At 41.5% G+C, this 15,946-nt stretch overlaps 1 protein-coding gene across 1 annotated transcript in view; it reads left to right on the top strand.

Moving 5' to 3' along the window:
• Positions 1-752: 752 nt before the first annotated feature.
• The window catches only part of SLC36A4 (solute carrier family 36 member 4), a 58,787-nt gene continuing 43,593 nt past the window's right edge, over positions 753-15,946 (top strand). The window contains exons 1-4 of the mRNA XM_081326908.1: positions 753-798; positions 14,247-14,361; positions 14,664-14,754; positions 15,148-15,236. Of these exons, the coding sequence (XP_081183034.1) occupies positions 771-798; positions 14,247-14,361; positions 14,664-14,754; positions 15,148-15,236 (323 nt within the window). The 5' untranslated portion in view covers positions 753-770. The remainder of the gene's footprint in view (positions 799-14,246; positions 14,362-14,663; positions 14,755-15,147; positions 15,237-15,946) is intronic.

Here is a 15,946-nt window from a genome sequence, read left to right as displayed (position 1 = left end):
CTTAGATGTGTTCCATTCTCATAATTCCTAATTAGCATGGGCATTATGGGAGTTGGAATCTGGAGGGGAAACATGTTTTAACATTTGAAAGGATTTTGGAGGAGACATTGGGATGTGAGTTTAAATTATATGGGAGAAAAACATCGGTAGAAATGGGTATCTCAGTATATAGTCTTCCATTCCACTTGAGTTTTAGATTTTTCCTCAAAGAGAAAACTCAGAAGTTGGGTTATCATTTTGTACTAAATCAGTATTCACTGAACTGTAGTTTATTAAAGAATAAAATTGCACAGAATGGAAAACCATAACAACGTAAGATGGCTAAGTTTGCACAACCTACTATGCCCAAGCCATATTGTTATAATTTGTTTGAATCTCTGTCTTAAAAATGTAATTTTTTGTCTTTCTGAAGAATACAATTGTCTTTATGTACAATACAAATTTCCCAGTCTCTCTGCTGTCCTCTAGCGGTGGACTCGATTTAGCAGTCTCCCCCAAAGAAGACACTCCCCAGCATAGGACTCCCAGTTCTGCTGGAAGTCCCATGATCCTCCCCCAGTTGAAAGGCCCTAGATGGGATGATAGCCACCTCCTCTGCCCGTCTAGCACTTAAGCATATCTATGATATCGAAGGCGACTGTACACTGTGCAGTACTGTACAGCTAGCAGCAAGTGTCGGGCAGCCTTGAACTGCGCAGGCGCGGTTGTTCCTTTGGCGCTCGGGTTCCACATTGGCGGAAGAGAGAGGAAGGTACCATAGAGACGGCGCGATGGGGACGCCGGCCAGAGAAGAATTAGGTACCGTACTTGGCAAACGGATTCTCTCGAGTTGGGGGAGGCTGGGGGTGGAGGTGGGGAGCGGGCGGTGGGTCCAGAAGGAAAACGAGGAGGGCTTTATTTCTTTTATTTCTTTTTTAGTCCCGTGTCGAGGTTTTGGGGTTCACCATTGAGGTTATTGCAGCCCAGGGTTTTGCAAAAGCATCGTGGGGACGATTTGCAGAACCGTCTTTGCAAGGCGCGCCCGCTGCAAAACGGGGACCGCTTTCAGACGAGACGCAGGTCACTGTGCAGTCATTTGAACGATGCAGTCTTGGTTCTTTGACCAACTCCGCCGATCAGACTATCTTTTACGCGCCGGGAGGCAATCCCGGAGGAGATTGAAAGCAATGGCTAACATTTCCCCCCCCCCCTTCCTTAGTTTTTCGTCTTCTTCTAACTGAGCCTAAACTAAGGATATTTCGTGGGCAAAACATTATCTCCTGAAAACGAGGCAGAATGTCCCAACAGAGGTTTTCGTTGGGAGGATGGACGGACAAAAGATCGTATGAGCGGTGTCGTTAGAAACAGTTTGTGGTACTCTTCTGCCCCTCCCTCAACAGTGGATTTTGTTTCCGTTATTCATTTTATTTTATGGGTTCATGAAGGACTCGGTGGAAAAATACAGGCATGAATGGAAAGATGTCATCTCCCAGAGGTTTGGAAAATTTTGTAAAAGAGGCAGCTGAAAAGTAAATCCTTTCCTTGGTGGCCCATCCTCAAAGTCCTGCTGTGTTGTGTTTTTTGATAGTGCTAAAACCTTTTTTCTTCAATAAGGACTGTCTGGGTAGGTATTTTAAAAGGCAAAGGCTCAGTTGAGTCGAGCAGGACTCCTTGCAGCTTCATGAACTAATAAGGTTTTTTTGTTTTGCATCAAGGCAGATACTGTTTGCTGTTGCTTCCTACTATTCAGCCTGTGCCTCCTTTATTTTTCCATTTCAAAGCATTTAATAATAATAATAATAATAATAATAATAATAATAATAATAATAATAATAATAATAATAATAATAATAATAAAAATAAAAAAAAGTTGGAAGGGACCTTGGAGGTCATCTAGTCCAACCCCCTGCTCAGGCAGGAAACCTTATACCATTTCAGGCAAATGGCTGTTCAGTCTCTTCTTAAAAACCTCCAGTGTTGGAGCATTCACCACTTCTGGAGGCAGGTTGTTCCACTGGTTAATTGTTCTAACTGTCAGGAAGTTTCTCCTGAGTTCTAGGTTGCTTCTCTCCTTGACTAGTTTCCATCCTTTGCTTCTTGTCCTGCTTTCAGGTGCTTTGGAGAATAGCTTGACTCCCTCTTTGTGGTAGCCCCTGAGATATTGGAAGACTGCTATCATGTCACCCCTCACCCTTCTCTTCATTAAACTACACATACCCAATTCCAGCAACCGTTCCCTATGTGTTTTAGCCTCCAGCCCCCTAATCATCTTTGTTGCTCTTCTCTGTACCCTTTCTATCCTCTGTCCTTGCTTGCAACAGAGAATAGTGCTGCTCCCTCTTCAGGTTGCCAAGGTAGGGAAACTCTGACCTAGATGCTTATCAGATGCTTATCAGATGTGTGAGTTATACCAGACTGGAGGATCTGGCTTTCACTTTAGAGGCCAAAATTCAGATTTACCTCACATTGGATCTACATCTGACAGGATGAAGTTCAGGGATGACAGTGTGACAGTTCCTATACCTGAATTAATAGAACCAAACACATAAGTACTAGTTTGGGAGTGTTGGGACTGTGCATGTGAGAAGAATTTGGAAACACTAGCGATCCAGCAGCGGGATCACTACTGCAGAATCCCATGATCAAGCATTGGCAAAAGTAAGAGAAGCACAGTGCAAAATACTGTAATTGTTCCATTGTTCTCTGTGCTGATTGGTCCATTTTCACAGAGAACAGGTAGTCCTCGACACACGACCACGACTGAGCCCAAAATTTCTGTTAACTAATTGAGACAGTTTTAAGTGAGTCTTGCCCCATTTTATGACCTTGTTAAAGAAATGACTGCCGTGGTTAGTAACATGGTTGTTAAGTGAATCTGGCTTCCCCATTGACTTTGCTCGTCAGAAGGTTGCAATAGGTGATTACATGACCCTAGGACACTGCAGCCCTCATAAATAGGAATCAAGCATCTGCCAAGCATCTGAATTTTGGTCATGTGACCATGGGGAGGTTGCAACTGTGGTAAGTGTACAAAACAGTCATAAGTCACTTTTTCAGTGCCTTTGTAACTTTGAATGGTCACTAAATGAACTATGGTAAGTCAAGAACTACCGGTATTGTGTTAGTTCTTTAAATAAGATACGGAGAAGCTGGAATGACAGTTGGAAAGAACCCGGAAGCCCGATCCTACATTGTTCAATGTGGTGAACATTTTTCACTTGCAAAAGAGAAGCCTTAGGGCATGGGTGTCAAACTCAATTGCATCACATGACGTATTGTGATGTATCATGAGGTTTTTTTTGCCTTTGCAGAGTTGGGTGGGCGTGGCCTGCACGTGACACCCCCCATCCTCCTTTGACACCTCTGGCTTAGGAGCAAAATGGCAGCAGATTACCAATATCTCAAAAACTGGCAGGGGAATTCTGGGAATTGAAGTCTACGTGTCTTAAAGTTGTCAAGGTCGAGAAACCCTTCTCTAGGTCATTTAATAAGATGTGAAATAGCATTGGACTATTTCCTCCAGATTAATGCAGAACCATTTACGAACTCCATTTGGCTGTACAGCCAGTTCAAATCCAGCAGGCTTTAACATCCTCAAGTCCATATTTATCTGTCTTGTCCACTGTCATATCGTAGAAGGCCTTGTTAAATATGCTAATGAGATCAAATTACACTTACATCTACAAAATTCCCTTGGTCTACTAAAATAGGCATTCTGTCATGGAAAGATAAGAAGTTAGTCTGACATGATTTATTTTTGGCAGACGCGATCTACTTCCTTATATTGGCTTGTTTCTAAACAATTACATGGCTAAATTTTAATTACTAACAAGTTAAGCATAAATTATTTACTGCATCCGCGGGATGCAGGCAACACACAAAACCACGCTTCCTCCAGTCCACGGAAAAACCTCTCTCCATGGAACTGGTTCCTGGTCCCAAAAAGGTTGGGGATCTCTGATCTGTTTGATCAAATAATCAGTGTTGATTTCTGCAATTATCAGGTGTTTCTTTCCAGAATCTGTCTCTAGAAGCAGTTAGGTATGTAAAGTTAAACTGACATGTTTTGATGACTAAGGATCAGCACCTTATCACTGGTTTAGTAACTGCATTTACCTGTTGAACTGGTTGGGGAGTTTCTATAAATCACACAGCCAAAATACATGTAATCTTCCATCCTTCAAGACTTTTCCACTGCTATCTCTGTGGTCATCCTTCTCTACTGGAAATTTCATCTGTTTTGGTTTTTCATGCCTTTGTGTGATTGCTGCCAATATACACTCCTAATTATATTTCCTCAACAGTGTTATTTCCTCAGCTGCGCGCACCAAACCCAGCAGCAACTCTTTATTTTTTCTTAAGCCCAGCTTTTTCCCATCCCGTAGGAGTGAACCAACATGGGAGACCTCTTTCATAAGAAGACATATGTCCCCTTTTATGAAAGAAATAAAAATAGCAAGCCAGTCTTTTCAGAGGCGGTCTAAGGATTTTTTATTTTTTTGAACAAAATAATCCAGAATGGGAAGTTGTGGAATTTTGATGGTGGATAGATCACTTCCAATTTATTTCTGGAAAAACTTGGGGCCATTCATTGAATAGTGAAAATTGTCTTGATCCATTAAAAAAAACCAACCCTGAAACTTAATTTTGAATTTGGACGTGGACCTATAGGGAAGGAGACTATTTTGGTTTTAAGCTCAGATAAAATATTTTTAGTGTTTTTCTCGAAGACATATCTAGAAAAGAGGTTACTCACCCACCCTCAGAAAACATATAATAAAACTATTAGTTTTACTTATTTGCAGAATAAGAATCTTAATGGTTGAAACCACTATGGTGCGGAGAGTTTGACTTGTTTTCCCCTGATAAAAATTTATACAATTTTCTTTTCTACTTTCCTGACTCCCCACCGTTTGAAATCAAAAGTTGTTCCTAAAACTTTTAATTTTAATTTTAACTGGGTTTTTATTTTTCTCAGGGTCTCATTTAATCTTTTTTAATTTGTTTTTAACTTTTGTATTGATTTTCTTTTAAATATCCTGTAAACCGCCCTGAGTCCTTCGGGAAAGGGCGGTATATAAATCTAAATAAATAAAAATAAATAAATAAAAATAAATATTGAGTAAAATCTAATGAATACACTTGGTCAATAGAGTTTTGCAACTATTATTTAAAAACTGTATTTGCATTGATTTTACATTTTGGAATGCTTTATCTTTCAATAATACAAGTGTACTTTTTTGGGTTGAGTAGGTATTGTAAAAAAAATTACTAAAGGAAATACATTTCTGTGCTACGGAAAGATTATGTTGCATACCTGCTTTGGGGAAAGATAGGTGCTTGAAAAGGAAAAAAAATAGAAGTAAAATGGATCTGAGAGAAAATCTATCTGGGTGTCTAAGAGATAGGATTAAAAATTCAAGATGGCAATCACAACTGTGTGATTGAAGCTATCCTTGTTTTTTTTTTGCACAAAATGCTTGAGTTTATTTTAACTATAATCTGTAGAGACTCCTTTCATCTACATAGTAAATTACTCAGACAATATCAGACTCCAAAAACCAAGAAAGGTGCATAGTGATTCCCCCAAGCGGAATTCTTTATTGTTCCCTCACCTACAGATAGATCCTTGCCTAATTTAATTATTTAATTATTTAATAAATAATAATTAAAGCAGACTATCACCCTGACAAGGTGGCTCAGTGGGTTAGGACGCTGAGCTTGTCGATCAGAAGGCCGGCAGTTTGGCGGGTCGAATCCCGAGTGCTGCATAACAGAGTGAACACCTGTTACTCGTCCCAGCTTCTGCCAACCTAGCAGTTCGAAAGCACGTAAAAAATGCAAGTAGAAAAATAGGGACCACTATGGTGGGAAGGTAACAGCATTCCGTGTGCCTTTGGCGTCTAGTCATGCTGGCCACATGACCACGGAGACGTCCTCAGACAAGCGCTGGCTCTTCGGCTTTGAAACGGAGATGAGCACCAGCCCCTAGAGTCAGAAACGACTAGCACGCATGTGCAGGGGAACCTTTACCTTTACCTTACTTTATCACCCTGATAAAGCATATGCTCTGGAAAGTATTAGGGAGGAGCTGTCTTCACCCTCTTTCTCCCACACAAACTATCTGAGCTGAGTTGTTTCTTGCTTCTCTGGAATGCACTGCCTCCATCCTGGGAGTCGAGACTGCATTCAATCACAGACAAATAGATAGGTAAGTTTTCAGTTTTATATAGAAGAACCACGTGACTCTAATCAAGATGAACAGAAGCATATGTTTCATACTGCTAACAGCGAAATCATGAAATATGTTTGCTCGCAACCTACCGTGCTGTTGGCCTGTTGTGTTAAACCATAGTTTGCTTTATAGCAACGGTTTCCAACCTTTTGGGGTTGGTAGACCAGGGTGGGGGGAAGAGGAAATATTCTGTGTGAATGGCAGGCCGCTTGCACAAATGGAGCTTTGCACGCAAGTGCTCACTGCTTGCTCAAGTGAAGCTGCATGCAGATGTTCTCACCCAACATTTTTGCAGCCCGCTTCTGAATTGGTCATGCCCTGTAGTGGGCTACGGCCCAGGTGTTGGGACCCGATTTTATAGAGTCCTTTGTGTTTTATGCATGGTTTAAATAGGTCACGGGGGCAGGTTGGGAGGGCATTAAATTGTAACTGCATAATTACTGGTTTCACACTGCTAAGCAAACACTTTAAAAAAGCACGAACCACCAGAGATTAACCGATCAGAGATTAACCGATCGGATGGATTTTATAGCAGTTCTGGAAGCCTTCCATGAAGTAGTTTTCTTGACTCTTGGAAGTTTAAGTAAACGTTTTCGAGACCACGAAAAAAAGAGGATGAAGGAATCTCATCCAATATAGATAATCGTATATGGTTAAGCAGATAGGCATTTGATGTCTCAGCTTGGCTTGTCCTACAGAGTCTCTAGAGACTTTGCTTGAATTTTTAACAGTGGGAACAGTGCCAAGCATTTAAATCATGTTGTCAGGTTGGAACAATGAGATTTGTTTGTTTTCAAGTAAAAAAAAAACCTTAAATAGACAATATGTTAAAAGATCTCCTGGGTTTAAAAAATCATTTTTTTTCCAAGTCTAGGTTGATTCTTGGTGACTTCTTGGTATTTCCAGGTAGCCTTTTTGACATCAATGTCAAAAGTGTTTAATGACTGTGGTCATGACAACACATTTCCTGACGTTAGTGTGGAAGTGGTTTCCATTTGCACTCTTTCAGGATGCTTTTTCAACTTTTGTGTCTGAAATTCTGGGTGTCTCCTTAGTTTCTCACCCAAGTTTACTACTACTACTACTACTACTACTACTACTACTACTACTAATAATAATAATAATAATAATAATAATAATAATAATAATAATAAGAAGAAGAAGAAGAAGAAGTTGGAAGGGACCTTGGAGGTCATCTAGTCCAACCCCTCTGCTCAGACAAGAAATCCTATACCATTTCAGACAAATGGCTGTCCAGTCTCTTCTTAAAAACTTCCAGTGTTGGAGCATTCACAGCTTCTGGAGGCAGGTTGTTCCACTGGTTACTTGTTCTAACTGTCATAAAGTTTCTCCTTAGTTCTAGATTGCTTCTCTCCTTGATTAGTTTCCATTCTTAGCTTTTTGAGGTCAGCCAAGGTCAGATAAGGGGGACGTGGTGGCTCAGTGGGTTAGGATTCTGAGCTTGTCGATCAGAAGGTTGGCAGTTTGGCGGGTCAAATCCCGAGTGCCACGTAGCAGAGTGAGTGCCTGTTACTTGTCCCAGCTTCTGCCAACCTAGCAGTTCGAAAGCACGTAAAAAATGCAAGTAGAAAAATAGGGACCACTACGGTGGGAAGGTAACAGCGTTCCGTGCGCTTTTGGCGTCTAGTCATGCCGGCCACATGACCACAGAGATGTCCTCGGACAAGCGCTGGCTCTTCGGCTTTGAAACGGAGATGAGCACTGGCCCCTAGAGTTGGAAACGACTAGCACGCATGTGCGGGGAAACCTTTACCTTTTTAAGGTCAGATAGATGCTATCTGTATTATATCCTCAATTAATGCATCTATTTTACTTTAAATCTCCTCCCCCACGAGTGTCCAGGGAGAGGAAGACAAATAAAGCTTGTATTGGTGTTATGGGGCAAGTGACATGATTTCTACATTTGCACTAGACATCAAAAAGTAAATATGTAATCACGGACTTTTCTTAATGATGCCACCAGAGTGCATGTTGACATTTGACTGACGTAGCTGAATTCTTCTCCTACTTCCCAACAGAAAGACAATCAAGACAGTTCGAGTTAAATTTGAAAGGTGGGATATAAATCCATTTTACAACTCCTACCTGGAAAATAATGTGTTCTATCATTTATAATAATAAATGATATAGATTTATATCACAGATATTATAATTTACACCACAGCTAAAGTGTTCATCAGAAAGCAGGCAGTTCCTCATCTATTTTTGTATGCTCTTTCTAATAGAGAGCTGTCAGATGAAAGCAGCTGAAAAAGTGAACCAGTTTAAGCTAATTTGAACCCTTTTATTAAAGATTGCTTTGATAAGTTAGTAATTTAAGATAAAGATCACTTGGAAGACAGGCACAGCTCCTGGTGATGTTTCTAAATAGAAGTACTGTATTGGTTTGTGCAATTCCACTGTGTCTGCAAATAGTTAAAATATGTTCAATTGACGGGCCTGAATCAATTATTTACATACAGGGTTACGGAGGTTGGTTTTATCCACTGCATTAAAATAGGGATTACATGGCTTTGGCTATTGAATTTTTTGACACCCTCTGTGGAGATCTCTGATCCAGCTGTGCAGCTGGAGAGATGGGAAGTTTTTTTTCCTTTTTAATGACTCAGTTTTACAGATTACCAGTTTTCAGTTCTGCATTCCCTGAACGGTTTTATTCCTACTGGCCTGTCTTCAAAACTTACAATTAAATTATTACCCTCATGAGTGGCTTTCTGTTCTGACACCCAGGCTATGTATTTTTGATTGCATATCCCTTTTTTAGGTTTTAAGTTGGATGGCACTGTCTTATCATATTGCCACAAGAACAACAAGGAATTGGTCACATTTAAGTTTTCAGACGCCCCAGACACACACACACACACACACACACACACACACACACACACTGCTGTGAGACTTTCCTAATCTTTCAAAGAAGTTCAGGTAACTTTCCAGATAACACAAGTAAGCTAAGGATGCTTTTGAGCAGGGGTCTTCAAACTTGGTCCTTTTATGACTTGTGGACTTCAACTCCCAGAATTCCTCAGCCAGCATGCCTGACACACTGGCTGAGGAATTCTGGGAGTTGAAGTCCACAAGTCATAAAAGGGCCAAGTTTGAGGACCCCTGTTTTTGAGTTTCTGAATCTCAGCAGCTTATAATTGTGTTGAGCAGAGTAGTCACATGTTCTCCCAAATTGTTAAGCAATAGTTTGCTTAAATATGATTTATTAAACCACAACTAGAAGCCTTTGCCCAATACATTGAGCCACAAATCATGGGTTTATATTCCGAGTCCCACACAATTGTCTAAGCCGGTGTTTTAAGATTTGATAGAATTCCAGGAAATTCTGAGAGTTGATGTCCACGCATCTTAAAATGCCGAAGGTTGAAAAACACTGGTTTAAGCCATCCCAAAGGTGCTTCCTCCAAAAGGCAATGGGAGTTTCTTAGTTTTTTTTTCTTTGAAAATGTTTCGCTTCTCATCCAAGAAACTTCTTTGGGACAATCATGACCTGGGTCAGGGGTCTCCATCCCCCAGGCTGTGGCCCATTCAGAACTGGGCTGCCGAAGTGGCGGGTGAGTGCAGCTCGACTTATGCACAGCTTGACTGATGCACACAGCGGGTGGGTGAGCGTGCCCGCCATTTGTGCAAATGGAGCGGCGCACACGCACACTCGCCTGCCGCTCACGTGGAACCATCCTCTCTCTCTTCCCCCCCCCCACTGCTGGTCCACAAAGCCAGACAGGTTAGAGACTGCTGACCTGGATGATTGAGACTCTCCATAGATCCTGGTTTTAGCCAAACCCACAGAAATTCTACATTGTGGCTTAGCTTGTGGAATGAATCCAGGGATGGGATGAATCGCCCCACTCTATCTTGCTGTACTCCACCACTTGAGTCTGTATCCGTTTTTTTGTATTTTACAGGCTTGGTCTTCTGGAGCAGAGCAGCTCAGTTGCCAACCAATAAAACTCTCCTTTCAGGATTGTGGCCAGTAACCTGAAGATTCCATCAAGCTCCACCCCCTTGTCTGCCATGTTCCATCAAGCCCCGCCCCCTGTCTAGAGTGGGTGAGGACTTTTTGCATTCAGAGCTGGTAACCATAGAAGCAGGCTCTGAGTTCTCCTTGTGGTGAGGAGCTGTCCACGTGACGTTCACAGGTGCTGATGAGAAATACTCAACCCAAGCTTATGTGATAAGTGTAGATAGGTAGCCATGAAATTAACTCATCCAAGGATGGTGTGCGGGCAAGGAAAACAGGCAGGTCGACTTCTGTATGCTATGTTAATTTAAATTTGGGGGAATTAATCTGGGAGAATAGAGATCTGAAGGAGATGTTGGCACCAGCATCCATAGGGGTCTTAAAAGAGACGAGATGCCACTTCCTAAAGTAGGTTGATGTAATACTCAAGGTACATAAGAGGGATGGGCTTTCCATTGCGATGCTACAAGCACGTTCACAGGTGCTGATGAGAAATACTCAACCCAAGCTTATGTGATAAGTGTAGATAGGTAGCCATGAAATTAACTCATCCAAGGATGGTGTGCGGGCAAGGAAAACAGGCAGGTCGACTTCTGTATGCTAATGTTAATTTAAATTTGGGGGAATTAATCTGGGAGAATAGAGATCTGAAGGAGATGTTGGCGCCAGCATCCATAGGGGGCTTAAAAGAGACGAGATGCCACTTCCTAAAGTAGGTTGATGTAATACTCAAGGTACATAAGAGGGATGGGCTTTCCATTGCGATGCTACAAGCACCAACTTGCCTTATCTGCCCCTGCCATAGATGCCTCTGGATGTTAAGCTTTATAAGGGGCAAAGGACTAGAACAGGGGTCGGCAACCTCGGCTCTTTTATGACTCGTGGACTTCAACTCCCAGAATTCCTGAGCCAGCTGTGCTGGCTCAGGAATTCTGGGAGTTGAAGTCCACGAGTCATAAAAGAGCCGAGGTTGCCGACCCCTGGACTAGAATAATGAGTATAGGGCTAGGAGTGGGACTGAGACATACAGCTGGCGTCGAACTGTTTTGAATTCCAAATATCATGCTTCTACAGGTAGGCCTCAACGTGCAACGGTTTATTTAGCGACCGTTCAAAGTTACAACAGCACTGGGAAAAGTGACTGATGACCGTTTGTCACAGTTACGGCCTTTGCAGCATCCCCAGGGTCACATGATCAAAATTCAGACACTGGGCAACTGGCTCATACGACGGTTGCAGTGTCCCGAGGTCACGTGATCCCCTTTTGCTACCTTCTGACAAGCAAAGTCATTGGGGAAGCCAGGTTCTTTTAGCAGCTGTGTTCCTAACTTAGCAACTAAAGTGATTCACTTAACAACTGAGGCAGGAAAGGTCGCCAAATGGGGCAAAACTCACTTAACAAATGTCTCTCTTTAACAACGAAATTTTTTGGCTCAATTGTGGATGTAAGTCAAGTGTGAAACCCTGCTTTGGATGGAAAACGGTGTTTTGAACATAGAGTTTTCATTCTTGAAATCTCTCTCATACTCAAGTGGTTTACATTCTCAAAATGAGATGTTTCGGGATGCTGCAATGGTCTTAAGTGTGAAAAACGGTTGCATGTCACTTTTTTTCAGTGCCGCGGTAACTTCGAACGGTCACTAAATGAACCGTTGTAAGTCAAGGACTACCTATCCATTCATCTAATATGAATTAATTTTTAAAATGCCACATTTGCATGTACAGATGATCCACAGAATGATGGAGTATTGTCTTGCCACAGTGCAAACTCTGGCACTGGGACACGTGTGTGATGTGGCAAAGCACATACTAGGAAAGGGGTGGGGCTTGCAAGATATGGACACGCTACTTTTGTTACTTTGACCCTCCTTCTCCCTTAGATGCTGCTGTTTCTGGAGTTTTTTATTCCCCTAAAAATACAGCTAGCCCTTGCTTAATGGCTGCTCTGTTTAGCAACCATTTGAAATTATGACACTGCCGGAAAGATGAGAGTTGTGATCATTCCTTGCACTTAACATGTCACATGATCAACTTTGGGGCGCTTTGCATCTGGTGGGGTTTCATGAAGATCTCAGCTTCCCACATTCACATGATCACCATTTTTGCACTTCGCAGCTGCCTTCCAACAAGCAAAGTCAACGGAGAAACTGGCAGTAAAATCACAAGTTGCAGTCACACGATGTCTTGCTTAATGACTGCAGGTGACTTGCTTAATAACCACGGCAGACTTGAGGTCTTAAGTCCAACGTCATCGTGTGATATCTCACTTTTTGACTATGTTTAGTGGTGCATTTGCCGGTCCCAATTGTAGTCACTAAGCAAGGACTACCTGTATAAATTAAAAGCATATGTATATATATAATTTTTTTGTTTGGGGGAAAAAAGTTCTGCTTTTAACTGCTTCTGATGTGATTGCATTGCTTGGAATGCTTGTATTTCTCTTGCATTAATAAATTATCTTCTGTATTTGGTTTTGGAGGGAATCTTTGATTTAAAAAAATACACATATATAATCCATGGATGTTTCTCCCTCTTTCTTATACCATAAGTGAAGATGCCTAAAGAGGTGGAGACAGGCTCATATAATTGATTTCCCACCCCTTCCCCACTACTTGGATCTCTGTAAAGAATTACCATCCCTTTGAACTGCAAAATAAGTTTTAAAAATAAAGCAATTCTGCATTTTCGTCAATTACATGCTTCTTTTTGAATGGCAGCAGCTATGTTATGGAATAAATTTGCTGGAAATGGGAAAAGGAGCTAATTTGGAGAGTTCTGGTGAATGATGGCATCTCCAGGATTAATTATTGTGATTGTTGATTTTTTTGGTATTACTGATTGTGCTATTTTTTTAGTTGCGGCTGCTTCAATTCATACGCTTTGTTTTGTGTTGCTGTTCTATAAACTGCAGAGAATCTGTTTTGATTACACTGGGTGTAAAATAATTAATACAGATAGTCCTTGATTTATGACCCTTATGGTCCTAAGTCATGAAGCGGGTCACCCATGTGAATGACCCAATTTTGCTGCCTTTTTTGTAGTGGTGGTTAAGTGAACACCACAGCTGTTAAACGAACCCATTGTTTGCTTTGGAAGTTTTTGCTGAAAACTGGAAGTAAATGTTAGTTTTCAGCCAAAATGTTGTAAATTGTAATCATGCGGCAAGTGATCTGTATAAATGTCTGTAAATGTGGATAGATTGCTCAGTGCCTAAAAATGTGGTCATGTGACCAGGAGAAGGGATTGGCTATCAGAACTCCAGAACCAGGCTATAAATACCCCTGGGAAAGTCCATCATAACTTTGAACAGTTGTTAAGCAACCAGTCGTAAGTCAAGGACTCTCTGTACTACCCGGATGTGCAAATCTTGACAAGTAATTCTGGCTAAACCTTTCCTTACGGCTAGTTTGGTATAATAGTTAAAGGCACCAGGCTAGAAACGGGGACACTGTGAGTTCTAGTTCTGCCTTAGGCACAAAGCCAGTTAGGTGATCTTCAACCAGTCAGTCTGTCTCAGCCCTAGGAATCAGGCAATGGCAAACAAACACTTCTGAAAATGTTGCCAAGAAAACTGGGGGAGTATATCTTCCCACAGTTCTCTGGACTCAAGGCTGATTCAAAGGCATAGACAACCCTTCCCCAAGCCTAAACTCTATTCCTCAATAAGGAATTATCTTACTATTCCTTAAACTACCTTTTAACATTTAGGCAATCTCAATCACTTGGATTCGGGTTGTAAATCCTGCAAATGCTAGAAATTTCCCTCTTCATCTGTTACTCTACGAACCGAAATCAACTGCTTCGTTGACTTTTAGGGGAGCATAAAGAGGCAACTCCACAGCACTCATACAAAAGGAATTAAACTTGATTAGGAAACAGCACTTCAAAGCAGAATTAACCAGGGAAGTGCATGGACTTTATAATGTTAGAATGATTTTTATAATGATGACTTATATTAATGTTCTAATAAGAAAACCTATGGAGATCTGAAGATATTCTTAGGTACTGTATTCAGTAATTCTGAATGTTGTGTTCTTAAAGTAGACCTGGAAGTAATGAAGCCTTTAATAGAAGATCAAAGTTCAGACGATGAATATGAGAATGAATCAGATTTACTGCCGGCAGACAAGAAATATCAGCTTGATCAGGAGGGCATTACGTATGTACTCTATTCCCACATATTTACAATAACCTCTCAGCCCTTTCCAGACTTTTATAAGACTAGACCAGGGGTAGGCAACCTTGGCTCTTTTATGACTCGTGGACTTCAACTCCCAGAATTCCTGAGCCAGCTATGCTGAGAGGAAAGGGAGAGGTTTCCAAGCTGAGCTATGCTGGCTTAGGAATTCTGGGAGTTGAAGTCCACGAGTCATAAAAGAGCCAAGGTTGCCTACCCTTGGACTAGACAATTCACACACTTACCCCTGCACTGATATTTTGTGTTTTTCTTTACATTTTCAGATTTGTTCAAACGCTCACTCACATCCTTAAAGGAAACATTGGGACAGGTCTTCTGGGCCTCCCTCTTGCAATAAAAAATGCAGGCATTCTGGTAAGTGTTGGGCAGATCCTTGCTATGGAGGAGAATAAGCTGTTGAGAGTTGGCTGCTGAGGCCTGCCACAAAATGGCTGGGTTCGCACAACCCATGAGGCTACTGGAGTAATGAATGGGTGAGAGATTCGGCCAGGATCTCTCTATATGCTGTGAACCAGGCTATTATATGAAGCCAGAATACCAGTTTATTTACTTCCTTGAGGGTAGACCATTATGTGTTTTTAGCAGTCTAGCAGAGATGACGAAAGCATTGAGAGTCGGATATCCTTCCTGATAACTCCGCAAATTTTTCAGGAGACCCTGATCTGCTTTCTGCTCATCCCTGCAGAAAAGGGGAAGCATATTGCTCTTTGTAAATTGGTTACTATCTTTGTTCCTTCTTCCATGCAGCTTGGACCAATCAGTCTTCTCTTCATTGGAATTGTGTCAATTCACTGCATGCACGTTTTGGTACGATGCAGCCATTATCTATCGGTCAGGTTAGTGTGTAGCTATCTCTTTTTGTTAATGTCACTTCTGCCCTGGAAATCAGCCCGCCAAATATTATCAGCCTGTATTTCTATGCAGGATATCAAGGTTTAGGGATAGACTCTTTTCTTTGCATTCACTATGGGAAAATAAAAAGCTATTAGCAGGTTAGATTTGTGGGTTTGTTTTGTTTTATATTGTTTTGCTTTCCTCTGTACTATGGGGATTAATGGAGTCAGGGTGCCCGCCATATTTCTGTGCTGGCTGCATGAGAGGAAACATTTGTCCCTCTGGGATTTGCTCATGCAGAAACCAAGCAGGCTGGCAGAAGGAGTTCAAAAGTATGTCCCCTTCCCTCCAGTCTGTTCCCTTGCTTGCATGGATTTCCTGATCACCGCGTGTTTGATTGCCTTGGTAAATATGAATATTATACCCTTTACGTTTTTCTGGACTCTGTTTTTTCTTTTTCTATCAAACTGTGTCTACTCTCAGAAAGACACTTGCATATTTTTTTTGAACACTTTAATAATGGCTTAACTTTATCCAGCTTCCACCTCTCTCTTTCTCTTAATGGAAGAGGTCATCTGACAGTCTGGGGTGACATGTCATCAATATGCTAATGATACCTGTTTATATAACTCCATCCATGGAGATCTGGATGGGGAGAAACAGGCTTAGCCTGAATTCTACCAGGTAATTATGGATGCAGAAGCTAGTTGAG

The sequence above is a fragment of the Vipera berus genome, assembly GCF_964194415.1.
Source record: "Vipera berus genome assembly, chromosome: 4".
Classification (NCBI taxonomy): Eukaryota; Metazoa; Chordata; class Lepidosauria; order Squamata; family Viperidae; genus Vipera; species Vipera berus.
Note: the sequence above shows the minus strand (reverse complement) of the source record. Positions and strands in the feature narration are given on the sequence as shown.